This window comes from Mya arenaria, chromosome 14, assembly GCF_026914265.1.
Source record: "Mya arenaria isolate MELC-2E11 chromosome 14, ASM2691426v1".
Taxonomy (NCBI): domain Eukaryota; kingdom Metazoa; phylum Mollusca; class Bivalvia; order Myida; family Myidae; genus Mya; species Mya arenaria.
Genome location: NC_069135.1, coordinates 46,969,222 through 46,983,848, shown reverse-complemented (window position 1 = coordinate 46,983,848; position 14,627 = coordinate 46,969,222). Strand labels below are relative to the sequence as shown.

Sequence of the window (14,627 nt, the reverse complement as noted above, 5' to 3'; positions counted from 1 at the left end):
CATCTGAATAACAAAAAAAGTACTCTGAAAAATACCCTTGTTATTTTTGTTTTAATAAGCACACGTCATTGCATTTCCCTTGATAATAAAAACAAAATTTAGTCTATGTTATATGGAGTTTGATGTTTGATAATGCCTGTGTAAGTGATCATTTTTTACAAATCCAAAATCAATCCTAAGTTATTTCTAAATACAGTTGCATATGATGTTAAACTGATTCTGGTAGATTTATATAAGTTGTTTCAAACTTTTTACTAAAAGCAGGGTTATTTATTATCATGAATGATCGTCATATTAAAGTATGTTTTAATTATATAAGAAATTAGATTTATCCATATAATGTTTGTACTAAACACGGATGAATAAATAGTATGTATTCCAACATTTTCCCAATGTCCATGAGAGGTTCAGTTCAAGATGGCATTAAAATGGGTTTAAGGGCAATTATTTTGAACAATCTTTCTTATTTATATTGAATATAAGGAAAAATATATTTTTCACTTTTCGCTCGCTTCGGTTTTTATGAAAACTGATAAAAAAAAATTCGCTCGCTCGCTCCAATTTTTTTTGGCAAAAATCCGAGGAACTAAACATTAATTTGGTGTGGCCTTACATTTGTCAATGTAGACGTGCTATTTGTTGTTTCTATTCGTCAGTTTTTCCGTATTGATTTGACATTTGTCATAATAGTAGTCAAAATGTATCTTTGTCAGATCTACCCTATATAAACTCGCTAAAATATAGATCGTATAACTTGCCTTTAACAATATGATGATGCAATTTAGAAAGCCGAATCATGCATATGTAAAACTGCAACCCTACAGTCGACACTCGCATTCGTAAAATGAACATTTCCAGTCCAACAAGTCCAGGTTTACAAAAGTGAATTGACAAGTTCAGAATTACAAGGATAGACGATTTCGCCTATACCTTATATGGTAAATGTCACATGAAGAAACGAAGGTGAATGGGCGGAGCTAACGAACCGGGTTTTCTTTCGTTTATTTCCGTCGAATCAAGCAAGGGAGATAACATCTTCGCCTACTTCCTGTAAATTCCCGGTTGTACCAGTCTACCATTCCGAGTACTCTCTCTTTATTTCACAATAAAAACTAAAATTAACTTCATCTTATTTTTTTGACGATCAATGTTCCTAAATGGGTTATAAATCACCATATTATTTAGTCAATTGCAGTTGGGTGTATCTGAGCTGGGCTCACGGACCCAGATTTATACTGCCACTGTCATTGTTTTACTTATATACCAAAGCAAGCAAAAATATTGTTCATTTATTTTGTTTACAAGTGGACCATGGGCGAGTCGTTCAGTGGGGGGTGTAGGGCCTGTGTCCCTCCCGGGTCCCCCCCCCCCCCAGTTGGCCCGCAAGTAAACTTAAAGGTTATTTTTTTTGTCAATATTTCTCAGAAAAAAGGACTTAATTACGCCATAATGCACACATTCAGACTAAAAATATTTAAAATATTCTAGGGGGAGTACCCCTAAACCCCACATATGAATGTCATGCCCACTCGAGGGATCATTTCCAAAAAGTTGTGCCCCTAAGTAACGCCCCTCTTACGCAAGTCCCTGTTCAAAACCTGCTCCAGCAAACCCACGAAACTTTTGATGGACATCATAATGATATCCACCTAGTTTTGTCTGATGTTATACATTTACTATCTTAATAAGCATATATGGTGTAAACGTGTAATTTCAATAAATCATTGAAAGAAAATATCCATGTGAATGAAAGAACAGCCCTCCAACCCACTTGTGTTCCCCAGTTATGAATTACGGGATCTGACACTGTGAACCATAACAATCAAGTGGGGGATTTCAAGAACATGAAAAAAAAGATATCGTGAGTCTTAGATTAGAAAAACAAACGCGCGATTTTTCCCCTCCAAAAGGGCTAGGGCCGCTTCACCTAAATGTGAAAAAAGGCCCTGACTGTTGAGTGTTGGTGGGGTATAAAAGGTAGCAGCAAGTAATAATTGTTTATAAGCAATAAATGAAATTGCATCTATTTGGTAAGTACAAACTGTTACTACTGTACTCTATTAGACATACCTTGTCCTTCGAATGAGAAACTCTTTTCGTAAATTTTAAATTATCTAATATTACTTGCAGTTTAAAACATTGCAAAAAGGCAAGAAAGTGTCCTCTAATGGTAGAATTTAAAATAGTGTTTATAGTAATTTAAAGCTGCACTCTCACAGATTGACAGTTTTGACAACCTTTTTTTGTCCCAGACTCAGCTGATTTTGGCAGCAATGCTTTCTATACAAATAATAAGATTACTCACAATAAAACAGATCTAAATTGTTTGGAAAACTGCCGACGTTTTTCATTTTTCTTAAAACGTTACTGTAGTATCACTTTTAGCCCTAAAACATCAATTTGCGAACGTAAAACTGAAAAACTGTATTTGATCTTTTGTCAGCAGTCTTATACCACTGGTATCCAGACATTTACGCAAAAAAATGGCTCATTCCAAAACAAAAGAATAAAAATAGTTGTCAACACGGTCAATCTGTGAGAGTGCAGCTTTAAAAGAAAAATAAGACAATGGGACTTTTCATTCTTGAAGTATAATTTAATGCTCATGACTTACATTTTGTTGTGTTTGAGTCAAGTCTCATTTTGCATACATCTCATTTCATGTCATATGTGCGTATTAATTACTAGTATATAGACAAAAACATGTTGTAATATCATATATTATTTTATTCGACATGAAATAATTTATAATCCATCCTGTTTCCAAATCATAGTCCATAGTGTCATAATATAGATAATTCGTAATGTCCATAATAAGGTTCGCAATGTCCATGGTCCAAAGTAACCATAATTGGTTTAAATAGAGCCGAGTGATAGCGGAAATTTCCGAAAGACGTAAGGAGGAGTTAAGACATGGTTAAGGCGGAGCTATCTATAAACTAAATTAAATTCATCTCGTAAACATGTTCAACTGCGAATGAAAAGTCACCACCATACAATGTACTTTGTAGAACTACGAACTGAAATCTGTCTTCTACACACCGCAATGTAAAACTCGGCATGTGACTTTCTCAGAATGAGGTGTGTTTACCATACACAACTTTATAAACACGACTTAATCGTCTGTTGAATTGATGCAACGAGAATAAAACTCCAATCGGTACAATGAAAAATGAAAATGTGCAGGGTAAAATGTAAACATACAACCGATGAGTTGGCGGTTGTAAAATGTAAATTGGTAAATCATCAATGTTACAAACCTAAAATACACACATACACGTCTGAACTTTTGGCAACGAATGGCCTCTATACAGACCGGGCATCAAACCCGGGTCACCTCGAGAGTTGTTTGATCTACGGCCGTGAAATTCTAGCAAATACATGAAAGGACATAATACATTTCAATGGCAATCGAGCAAAATAATGCATTTGACAAAAATGTTCCATGCACTATTAAAAGATTACACATGAAACTCAGCAAAACATACAACTGTCATTTATTAAATATGGTTTATGAAACTTGGTTAAACGTTATTTTTCAAAACCCACCCATTTCGTGCCTTATCCCATAACAATATACCAATTATAACATTTAATTTTTCAGAGAGTTTAAACACCGTGTTTTATTAACAACGCTTGATTGGTCGAAAATCTTGGTCAAATCCAATCTTATCCAGCCAAAAAAACTGGTAACAAGTACCACCAGCGTACGATACCAGGAGCTTTTTGATCAGGTCGCTTATACTCTATAGTCAGAACGCATTAAACTAGGCATAAAAATTGGAACACATACGATATATGGCGAGAGTTCTACTCACTTTACAGAACTCTCACAAGCACACAGCGGTACTCAGTAAATCGAGCATACAGTAGTTCGGGCACTTCATAGATCGATCACTCGGTAGTACGGGTACTCAGCAGTTCGAGCACTGAGTAGTTCGAGAACCTGGTGTTTTGAGTGAACTCCATTGTTCGAGCTCTCAGTAGTACGAGCACTCAGTAGTTCGAGCACTCAGAAGTACGAGCACTCAGTAGTACAAGAATTCAGTACTTAGAGCACTCAGTAGTAAGAGCACTCAGTAGTAAGAGCACTCAGTAGTAAGAGCACTCAGAAGTACGAGCACTCAGTAGTACAAGAATTCAGTAGTTAGAGCACTCAGAAGTACGAGCACTCAGTAGTACAAGAATTCAGTAGTTAGAGCACTCAGTAATTCGAGCACTCAGAAGTACGAGCACTCAGTAGTACAAGAATTCAGTAGTTAGAGCACTCAGTAGTAAGAGCACTCAGAAGTACGAGCACTCAGTAGTACAAGAATTCAGTAGTTAGAGCACTCAGAAGTACGAGCACTCAGAAGTACGAGCACTCAGTAGTACAAGAATTCAGTAGTTAGAGCACTCAGTAGTAAGAGCACTCAGTAGTACGAGCACTCAGTAGTAAGAGCACTAAGTAGTACAAGAATTCAGTAGTTAGAGCACTCAGTAGTAAGAGCACTCAGAAGTTCGAACACTCAGTAGTATGAGCACTCAGTAGTTAGAGCACTCAGAAGTACGAGCACTCAGTAAAACGAGCACTCAGTAGAACGAGCACTCAGAAGTATGAGCACTCAGTAAAACGAGCACTCAATAGTACTAGTACTCAGTAGTACGAGCACTCAATAGTACTAGTACTCAGTAGTACGAGCACTTAGTAGTTCGAATACTCAGTAGTACGAGCACTCAATAGTACTAGTACTCAGTAGTACGAGCACTTAGTAGTTCGAGCACTCAATAGTATGAGCACTCAGTAAAACGAGCACTCAATAGTACGAGTACTCAGTAAAACGAGTACTCAATAGTACTAGTACTCAGTAGTACGAGCACTCAATAGTACTAGTACTCAGTAGTACGAGCACTCAATAGTACGAGTACTCAGTAGTACGAGCACTTAGTAGTTCGAGTACTCAGTAGTACGAGCACTCAATAGTACGAGTACTCAGTAAAACGAGCACTCAATAGTATGAGTATTCAGTAGTACGAGCACTCAATAGTACTAGTACTCAGTAGTTTGAGCACTCAGTAGTACGAGCACTCAATAGTACTAGTACTCAGTAGTTTGAGCACTCAGTGGTACGAGCACTCAATAGTACTAGTACTCAGTAGTTCGAGCACTCAGTGGTACGAGCACTCAATAGTACTAGTACTCAGTAGTTTGAGCACTCAGTAGTACGAGCGCTCAATAGTACTAGTACTCAGTAGTTCGAGCACTCAGTAGTACGAGCACTCAATAGTACTAGTACTCAGTAGTTCGAGCACTCAATAGTACTAGTACTCAGTAGTTCGAGCACTCAGTGGTACGAGCACTCAATAGTACTAGTACTCAGTGGTTCGAGCATTCAGTGGTACGAGCACTCAATAGTACTAGTACTCAGTAGTTCGAGCACTCAGTGGAACGAGCACTCAATAGTACTAGTACTCAGTAGTTCGAGCACTCAATAGTACTAGTACTCAGTAGTTAGAGCACTCAGTGGTACGAGCACTCAATAGTACTAGTACTCAGTAGTTCGAGCACTCAATAGTACTAGTACTCAGTAGTTAGAGCACTCAGTGGTACGAGCACTCAATAGTACTAGTACTCAGTAGTTCGAGCACTCAGTGGTACGAGCACTCAATAGTACTAGTACTCAGTAGTTCGAGCACTCAGTGGTACGAGCACTCAATAGTACTAGTACTCAGTAGCTCGAGCACTCAGTGGTACGAGCACTCAATAGTACTAGTACTCAGTAGCTCGAGCACTCAATAGTACTAGCACTCAGTGGTTCGAGCACTCAGTGGTACGAGCACTCAATAGTACTAGTACTCAGTAGTTCGAGCACTCAGTGGTACGAGCACTCATTAGTACGAGCACTCAGTAGCTCGAGCACTTGATAGTTCGCATTGTATTCTTTTATCCCCTTCATAAAACATCCCAACGTATTTCGAGATTCTCAAGATTGTCTTTCGGAATCCCATTTAGTAATAACATTTAGTTATTTAGTAATTTCTATTGCATATATTACGGTGATGCCCGTTTACGGTAAAAATAATCGCTAGTGTTGCTATGTTTAACCGTAGTTTTACCTCCTGCTCGTTGCTAGTCCACAAACATGTTCCATTATAATACGGTACTTATTCAGCCTTATTTCCGCCTGCCATGTAACTGATCCAGTAGCCCGTGTTCCTTTATAGCGCGATACTGTTCTGGGATCTCCTTGAGAGCCGCAACCGCTACCGCTGCTTGAGGGTTCCGAGCTTCTGTTTTTACCGTGTGGAAATCCACAAAGTTAAAGTTGTCAAACCTACGTGCTGGAAGTTGTTCGTCGAAGTCACGCATGACCTCCCATGGCCCGTCGCCGACACCTTCCAATTCAAATTCAAATTCAATTCAAATGATATACGGGTAGTTATTTAGCAGATCACTAGTGATAATGAAGCGTCTGATATCGTTACCATTTAAAATAACCTTTTATTTGAATAATATAAAATGGAAACAGCACAACGAGCAATCTTGGTCGAATATTTATGAAATCCTTATCCTTTACATGTAAATAGAAATAAGGAAATAATGTTTCTGCTACTCAGCTTGAGATCGTTTTTATGGATGATGTGGGTATGAATACCTATCACTACGATGGATAGTGGGTACTCGGATGCCGCCACTATAGCCGCTATCGTCTCCTCCTCGCTCGTTACCTGCCCGTCCGCCACGATCACAAGAATGTGGTACTGTAGGGAGAAAATAGCGCAATGAATAAAGTGCCGAAGATGTGGACGGCAAGCTAGAAAACACGTGTTCTTGCAACATATTTTAAAGAGTATAATTATGTCTCAAACGTTCATGATTGAATTCTTATTGTTTTTTTTAAAACATAATCAATATACAATATAGTAGTTTCCACACCATAAACACAAAACGCATATTCGCAAATGAATTTCAAAATGAAACGACAAATTGTTTTATTCCAACGGACATTTTATATGGTGTTATTACTATCGGTAACATCGTGACAAAGACCTTTTACGCCTAAGCAAGGCTACAAGCCGCCACCCCGACCGCTTACGCTGTCCGTACCTGTTTAGTTCGTCTCACGATGGCTACGGCCTCCTGGATGAGTGGCGCAAAATTTGTCGGGCCTCCCAGCTTTATATCCGGCGCGATCTCGTCATACACATCAAGAACCTCCGCGAAACCGTCACACTCACCCTGTACGGTGTAATAAACATAACCCATATGGCTAAATGATGATCATAATTTGATATTATTCTTATATATTGGGGGGGGGGGAGGTGGAGGGGGGGGGGCAGAGGCTAAACTCAGGGAATTTACACAAGTGACAATTTATCTGATGTTTAATGATTATTTTTCTAGTGCTTGTGTCATCCGTTCACATTAAGCATAAGATGTATATTTCATGTTAAGAACTGAATCCTACAAAATGATACAGGATAGCATGCAATTAAAATAAAAACTTTATATCCGTGAAACTACCTCCTTCTTCAAGGGAAATATGCCGATATCCTTGACGACCCTGTCTCCGAAGCCGTACACCGGAATAATCCCGTCATCATCCAGGGGCTCCAGGGTCTCACCCATGATGCAGATAACTTCCTGGTATGGGTTTACCCGCCCGCTCTCCACGGCGTGCAAGTTCCGCCCCCCAAATGTCCGTTCACCTTGGACCTTGTTGCTCAACGTATAGTCTATTCCTGGCAAAGAAAAGTGGTATGAACACTGGATGTTGGATGCCACAGTAACGACAACAGCAACAACAACAATATGCTGAATGTAGTAAGGTGCCACGTGTTATCTTGAAGATGACCCTTGTATTTTACCCTATGTCTATGACCAGGAACAGCCCTATATTGTCTCTATGACGTAGCATTTAAAACAACAACAACAACAACAACAATACGCTTTAAAGCAGTGGTGATGCGATGATCTTATTTTTTGGAGTAATTGTCCGATTATCGATGTGATCATCCACACTCGATTTTCATCGAACTTTATTACTTTAAAACCATAAAATACATTTACGTGATATCGAATTTGGAAGGATTGGTAGGGTTAGGATACGTGCTTTGAGTGTACAAAAGCAATAAGTAAAACTCTCTTTTTCGCTTAATCCTTCTGTTATTTATATGTTGAGCTAAGGCATAGTATTTGTTGAAATGAACACCAATGATATATTCATACTAGAATTAACTATGGAAATACACTTGCAATTAGTTATAATATTATCGTTTTTTGGTCTATTGTGATTCGAATACTCATTATGAAGTTTGACATATCATTCGAGCACTTCCATATGGACCTATATATAAAATTCAACGAACCACGGAAGCAGACATTATCTAAAAAAGTGAAAGTAAAAGTGTGATATGTACTAGTCATTATCGTCCATGTATTTATAAATAAACGTTACATGAAGATTCCTTTCAAATAATCAAATTTACTTGTTTCTCACTGGCTGCAGATTTATGTATATTTGCATATAGGCGAATTACTCAATCATCTTAGCTAACCTAACTGTATTCATAACAACCAGCTATATTATTTGCAACAAACAGGTAACAACCAAATATGAGTCCACATTTGTCCACGCCGGCATCTTTTATGGCCTTGCTGACCTCCTCGAGGGTTTCGAAGTGGTCCGTGTTTGCAACAAATGCTGGCTGGGCGGGGTCACCGCCCCCAGGAGGTCTGCTATCTAGTTCCTCCCAGCTGTCAACAGAGTCACTGTAGAACATGGACGAGTCCTCACGCTGTACTCGGTGTTTGCTCCTCTTCATTCCTGAATCACAATAAATTAAGACTCAAAACTGAAAGAGACGCTACAGCTACTACTGATAATACTGCTGCTACTACTGCCCCCCATTCCACTCCTGCTAATACTACTGCTGATGCTATGGCGGCTTTTACTACCAACACCACCACCATCATCAATTCACTTCTCTATTAATGCTGATGTTGTTGCTGCTGCTACTGCCACCACCACTACAACTACTGCTACTATTTCTGCTGCTATGCTGATGATACAACCATTTCCACTTCTGCGAATACTACACCTGCTGCTGTTTCTCCGACTACTGCTACTACTACTGCTACTGTTGTTACTGCTACAACCATCTCCATTACTGTTATTGCAACCACCAGGACCACTTCCTCTACTGTTACTTCTACTGTTGCTGATTCAGCTGCTCCTGCTTCTTATTCTACCGCTACTGAGACTGTTAATACTCCTGCTGCTGCTGCTGCTGCTGCTGCTGCTGCTGCTGTTGCTTCTGTTGCTGATTATGCTGCCGTTATAAAATGCTACTGCTACTTACAACTGTTTTTAACGTTTTCATTTTTCGAAAGAAACACAAACTAATAAAAATTATGTGAAATTTAAAAAAAATCGAATTTATTTATCAGGGACGAAACATGTACACTATTTGCACTTACTTTTTACAAAGAAACTGCTGCTTGTAGTAAACTCGGTAACTTCAACTCCTCAATTGTGACTAAAAGTAATCGTTCTATAATAAATGTTGAAAATCGAGAGAGCTCCACTGACACCGATTTCTTAAAGTTCACGTAAGACATTTAGAGACATGAAAAAAGTTGATGCATAGCATCAAGTCGGCGCAATGAAATTAGAAGAAAAATGTGCATGCAGATAACCAAAAATGGTTATTATTTCAATGATAATATTTTTTTATGTTGGGTGTACATATGCTCGAAGGACATTATAGTTAATAACATTGTTACAATAGTTTAAGCCCGGAATTATAGATATTCTGTTTTTTTCCCAAGCTGATCCTCCGGTTAAAACTAAATTATAACAAAAAATATACATACGTTTCTTCGGGACGTAGAGTTAACGGTCTAATACATAGATTTCAATAGCATGAAATTCACTTTTTATTTGTACAGGCATGTTATGTGAATTCCTTGCTTTATATTTTGTATACGTTTTTGTAACACATTTCACTCATATGAGTATATAGAACGGGGATAAAAATACTATACATCAAGAGGGTATTATCTGGAGTTCATTCTTTCGAATGTCATTTTCAGAACAAACAATTAAGCTGAAGGTTATTTTTTCAAAATTCGGCTTTTTTTGCTGTCACCAAGGGAGATTACTGTGTACGAGGTTTACAAACATAAAGATATTGTAATAGTACCGTGTAACCTTCACCTATTTGGGCGGAAGTTGATATAAATCGGAACACCTCGGCCTGTATCTATCTTGGAGATGGCCGAGTTGTTATGATTGAACTGGTATTTAAAATCAAAATTTTCAAAATGATATACAGGGCTTTATAGTTTAAGGTTTCATTATCAATTAAAGTGTAAAGTTTTATAAAATATAGAACATACTAAACTTCATATTTTATCATGCAACGTGGAAACTATTGAAAGCATTGTTCTGCCATTTATGAACTAGTCCCTAATTTGGAATATTTCTAAAGAAATTAGTCGGCGCCCAGAACGACTAATAAGAACAGTTCTAACAAAGTTTTGTCGGAATAGCATCATAAGAGAAATATAATTTTCTAAGTTCTGAATGTACAAAAATTAGTAGACAATTAATTCCCGTTTGAATGTAGCGTAATATCCGCTAGGTGGCGGATAATAGAAGGTTTCGTGCAAGAGGAATTTAGTGTAACTGTTATTCAGCTTTGGGCAGTCGACGTGTTTATTTCAAAAACTTTTCTTTTTAAAGTTTGAAATTTTGTTTTGAAAGTTATTAATGATTTGGTAAAAATACGTGTTTAACATGACTATAAGTTATAAAACATAGATGATGTTAATATGATTTAGAAATAAGTCCTGTTTTCTTCAGTTTTAATATATCATTGGTATGTTTGACTATATGTGTACAGTTGCTTGCCAAAGTGCTTAAACCAGTATTAAATCTGAAATGCTTGAAATGATATTGGCGTTCTGAGTTGTTTTTTGAAGTTAGATATAAAGTGTGTTCATGGAAACATATTGATTATGGCTTGCGGGTTGTGCGCAGATCAAACACTGGGAGGTAGAAAGGTCTTTAAATTGATAAAAAAGTGAAGAATGATTGTTGAGGCCATAACAATGTTACCTTCTGTTGTTTTTTTGGCGATAGCATACATAGCAAATAGGGTTTTGTTCGAATACACTTCTCATTGATTATTTATATGTGCTTGCTATTACGCTAAATGATACCTGGTGGAGAAAGAAGTGTTTGTTTACATTCTTATTTAAAGTTTCTGGTTTGCTCTTTTTAATTGATATCAGTTAGCGTTTGATGTTTCAAGACGTGTATTTTTTAATCTTATAGACATTTGATTTAAGATTGACCGTGACAAAGCAAACCTTTTAAGAAATTTAATTTTAATGAAAAAGGGTCTACTTTCACTTTGAACACAGGTAAATTTAGCACAGTTCAAGTGTATGATCAATAAGATTAAATAATCAGTAGTGTGAGCATCTGCTAATAAGGACAAACAAACTCTTTAAATTTAAAGTCATTTAACACAAAGGATATTAAATTTACATACCTGACAACAACGTCAATAAAGCGTCTTGATCTGAAAAATAACCTTACTGCAGTAATGGTATATACACTCAAGATCTTACTTTAAGATGTAAATTTGACATCTTTTTAAACAAGTATTAATAGTTTTATTTGGTACTAGTATAATTAATAGTTCACACCTTTTGTTCAACGTACACTTAGTATTGAATTATTAATATTCCCGTGAAACACTTTTAAGTTTTTAACTTAAGTCGTATCAATAGTTTCTGTTTTAGAATAGCAATATAGGTCAAACATGTTAAAGGTATACCTCCGATCGATGTTCACATTTAAATGATAGTTAAAAGGCTTATCTTTACACACTATAAATGTTGAAGATTGGTTTAAACCGTATTTATTTATTCATACATGTATGTGGTTAATATATCAGCATATTACAAGTATACAAAGAAAAGATTGAAGGGATAGCTTGGAGCTAATATTAAGACTTATGTCGTTGTAGATAATGTGATGTGCTTCGGACAAGCTCAAAAAGCCCTTTCACAGACACAACCTTATTCATGAACGCCTCACAGTTACCTTATAATGTCTGAAGTGCAATTTTGCCAGTCGGGTTATCCGAGTTCAAAAATAACTCGTTATATTTACGAATCTCAAACATTTTAATACACGCAAGGTCTTTATGAAACTAGACTAGCTGTAAAGTCTTTCTAGTATTGTTTTCGGTTGATAAATGTTTAATTACCTGGTTAGCATAAATAGACACGCTTTTTGTATGTAGCATGTATATACTGTACATGTATCATATGTCGAATTTTTGTCCACATACTGTTCTGTCATGCTTATAACTTTGTATGGTTTATCTTGTCGAAGTTTTTTTTCAGGTCTGTCATTATAAGCTCGGTAAGATGGCAACCTCAAACAACAAGGGACTGTCGACGGCGGTGAATAGGATCCGGTCCGCTCTCAGCTCTGACTCCTCCATTGACGGCGACCTATCGTACCTCGACCTTGATTCGGGACGCGTTACGACCGCCTTCAAGAAGCCAGAAGGTGAAAGGATCACACTTAAGACCCCGCAATAGGACTCTATGATGTCTAAACTTTCAGTTCTTTAAAAGGTGTTTACCAAGTTAGAGAAATTAGACAAGTTGGATGAGATAGAGATAACATTAAAATCTTTTAGTTTAGATACAAAAGTAGATGACTTTGAACGACGGCTTTTAAAATCCAAGTCTGGCATGAAAGATCTAGAACATTCTGACCAGTTTGTGAGTGATAAATATGATGAAGTGGAGTCGCAACGAAAAGATGAAATTGTGAAAATGAACTGCATTCAAAAGTCTCATAGTGATATTCGTCGCGAAAATGCGTGAACTGCGGGCAGCCATAAATGACATTAAACAGATAAATACCAGTCTGAAAGATGATTTGATCGACATTAAAAGCAGAAATATGAGAAAAAAGTCTTATATTCACTAATATGAGTGAATTTTGAGGCACTTATAGAAAGTTATCTTTTCATAATTGAAATCATTATAAAATATCATCCAATTTAAAATGTGCATCAGAAATATTTGACATATTAATGAACAGGCCATGCACCAGTCATTGAATTGTAACTAACGGTCCAGGGGAATAGAGGGGAAACCGGCAATGTTTTTATCCTCCATGTGGAACCGCAATGTGAATGCCGAGTAAATGTGGCGGATTTCTTTTTGGGCCAAACTAGCTCCCGGGATATCTGGGCAATTAGTAGGGATTTTACCTGCATTCTAAACAGGACGGGGGTTTTACCTCGGAATTGGTTAAAATAAAAGACCCTGCTATTTACCGGACCCTGCTGCTACAGCTGCACTCTCACAGATTGACCATTAAGACAACTTTGTCGTGTACATAATTAATCAATCTTTGTTTACATATCTGGAAATTAGTGAAATAAGACAGATAACAAAATATCAGATTGCAATATTTGATATATCCATACAAATTTAAAGTTGTATCAATTTCGTAAATACAAAAACTGTTATCTCATTCTTTGTTAACAATCTTATTCAACAGCTTCCCATTCATATACGCAAAATTTCGCTCATTCTAAGCAAAAAGTTGTCGAAACGATCCATTTGTGATATTGCAGCTTTACTTTTTGTCTAGGAACATGTCAATTTATGCAAAAATGCATGGACACTGGTCAGTGATATAAAACTGCTGGAATTAACAGATGTTCATATATTTAATTTAAAAAAAATGATGTTTTATGCATTTGTCTTTAGAAACCGTTAGGAACACTTTTAGCCATAAACATTAAATTTCAAACATTAAATTTCAAAGGAAATTATATGAAAGTCTGTGATTTGTTATTTTGATCATTCTTATAATATAATTATTATATAGATATTCAAGAAATAAAAAAGTTGTCAAAACGGTAAATCTGTGAGAGTGCAGCTTTAAAGTTGCATCACAACAATTTGATTCATCATTGCACTTATTATCAAACAAAACCTCACTGCACAATAATGACCAAGACTTAGTTTACTGCAATTAATACCTCTTAAAAGGAAAGTTCCAAGAAGTTCATAAAATCATAGATTACGAATGCATAATAAAACAAAACGAAGCATGCAAACACGGTACGTCTTTAAAATTTGCTCGATGGACATAACAAATTGTCATCGCATTTCCGGCACAGATTGAAATAAACATGGAGGGTCATTATTTAGGCCGTTCTATGTAGGTCACAAACATAAACAACAGGTATTTGCACAAGGAACCATCTACCGTATGATTTACCAAGACAGTCCAAAATTAAATCATGCTAATAAAACGTTAAACATTTCGTGAGTTACGATCAAATACTTACGATACACAATCACCCGAGCTGTTGTTAAAAAAGTTGCCAAAGTCGCACATGCTCCGGAAAGGTGCGTATACAATGGCGACGATCGTGAATAAAAAAAATTAGCTGCATTTTCAAAAATATGGACAATGTACAAGATCAAATATACATTTCTATAAATCATTTCAGATGTTTTTGAAATTGTAAAATGTCGTGTATTCAGATATTGTCAGAGCGTACTATTTGACCGCTTTACCGTGTAAGCTATTTGT

The 14,627-nt window shown here is 36.7% G+C and overlaps 1 protein-coding gene across 4 annotated transcripts; it reads right to left on the bottom strand.

The window, feature by feature from the left end:
* Positions 1–2,712: 2,712 nt before the first annotated feature.
* LOC128218424 (copine family protein 1-like) lies at positions 2,713–11,885 on the bottom strand. 4 transcript variants are annotated; one of them, XR_008258370.1, is made up of 8 exons: positions 11,699–11,818; positions 11,542–11,571; positions 8,592–8,807; positions 7,505–7,722; positions 7,088–7,219; positions 6,636–6,741; positions 6,097–6,375; positions 2,713–3,370 (listed from the first exon to the last, which is right to left on the bottom strand). XR_008258370.1 is itself a non-coding variant. In XM_052926090.1 (7 exons), exons 3-7 carry the CDS (start codon positions 8,803–8,805, stop codon positions 6,155–6,157), a joined length of 891 nt encoding a protein of 296 aa, XP_052782050.1. In that variant the 5' UTR covers positions 8,806–8,807; positions 11,542–11,571; positions 11,830–11,885; the 3' UTR covers positions 2,713–6,154. The 4 variants fall into 4 exon arrangements, 3 of the variants coding, with proteins under 3 accessions (XP_052782050.1, XP_052782048.1, XP_052782051.1); XM_052926090.1 differs by lacking the exon at positions 11,699–11,818 and adding an exon at positions 11,830–11,885 and having other exon boundaries at positions 2,713–6,375; XM_052926088.1 differs by having other exon boundaries at positions 2,713–6,375.
* Positions 11,886–14,627: the final 2,742 nt, after the last annotated feature.

Bases quoted from the DNA above. Each gene is read 5' to 3' on its own strand.
- LOC128218424 (XM_052926090.1), bottom strand. From the start codon at position 8,805: ATGAAGAGGAGCAAACACCGAGTACAGCGTGAGGACTCGTCCATGTTC. The intron at 7,220-7,504 runs GTAGTTTCACGG...TACACCGTACAG, and splicing joins TATTTCCCTTGAAGAAGGAG to GGTGAGTGTGACGGTTTCGC. The intron at 6,376-6,635 runs GTATTCATACCC...TTGAATTGGAAG, and splicing joins ACTATCCATCGTAGTGATAG to GTGTCGGCGACGGGCCATGG.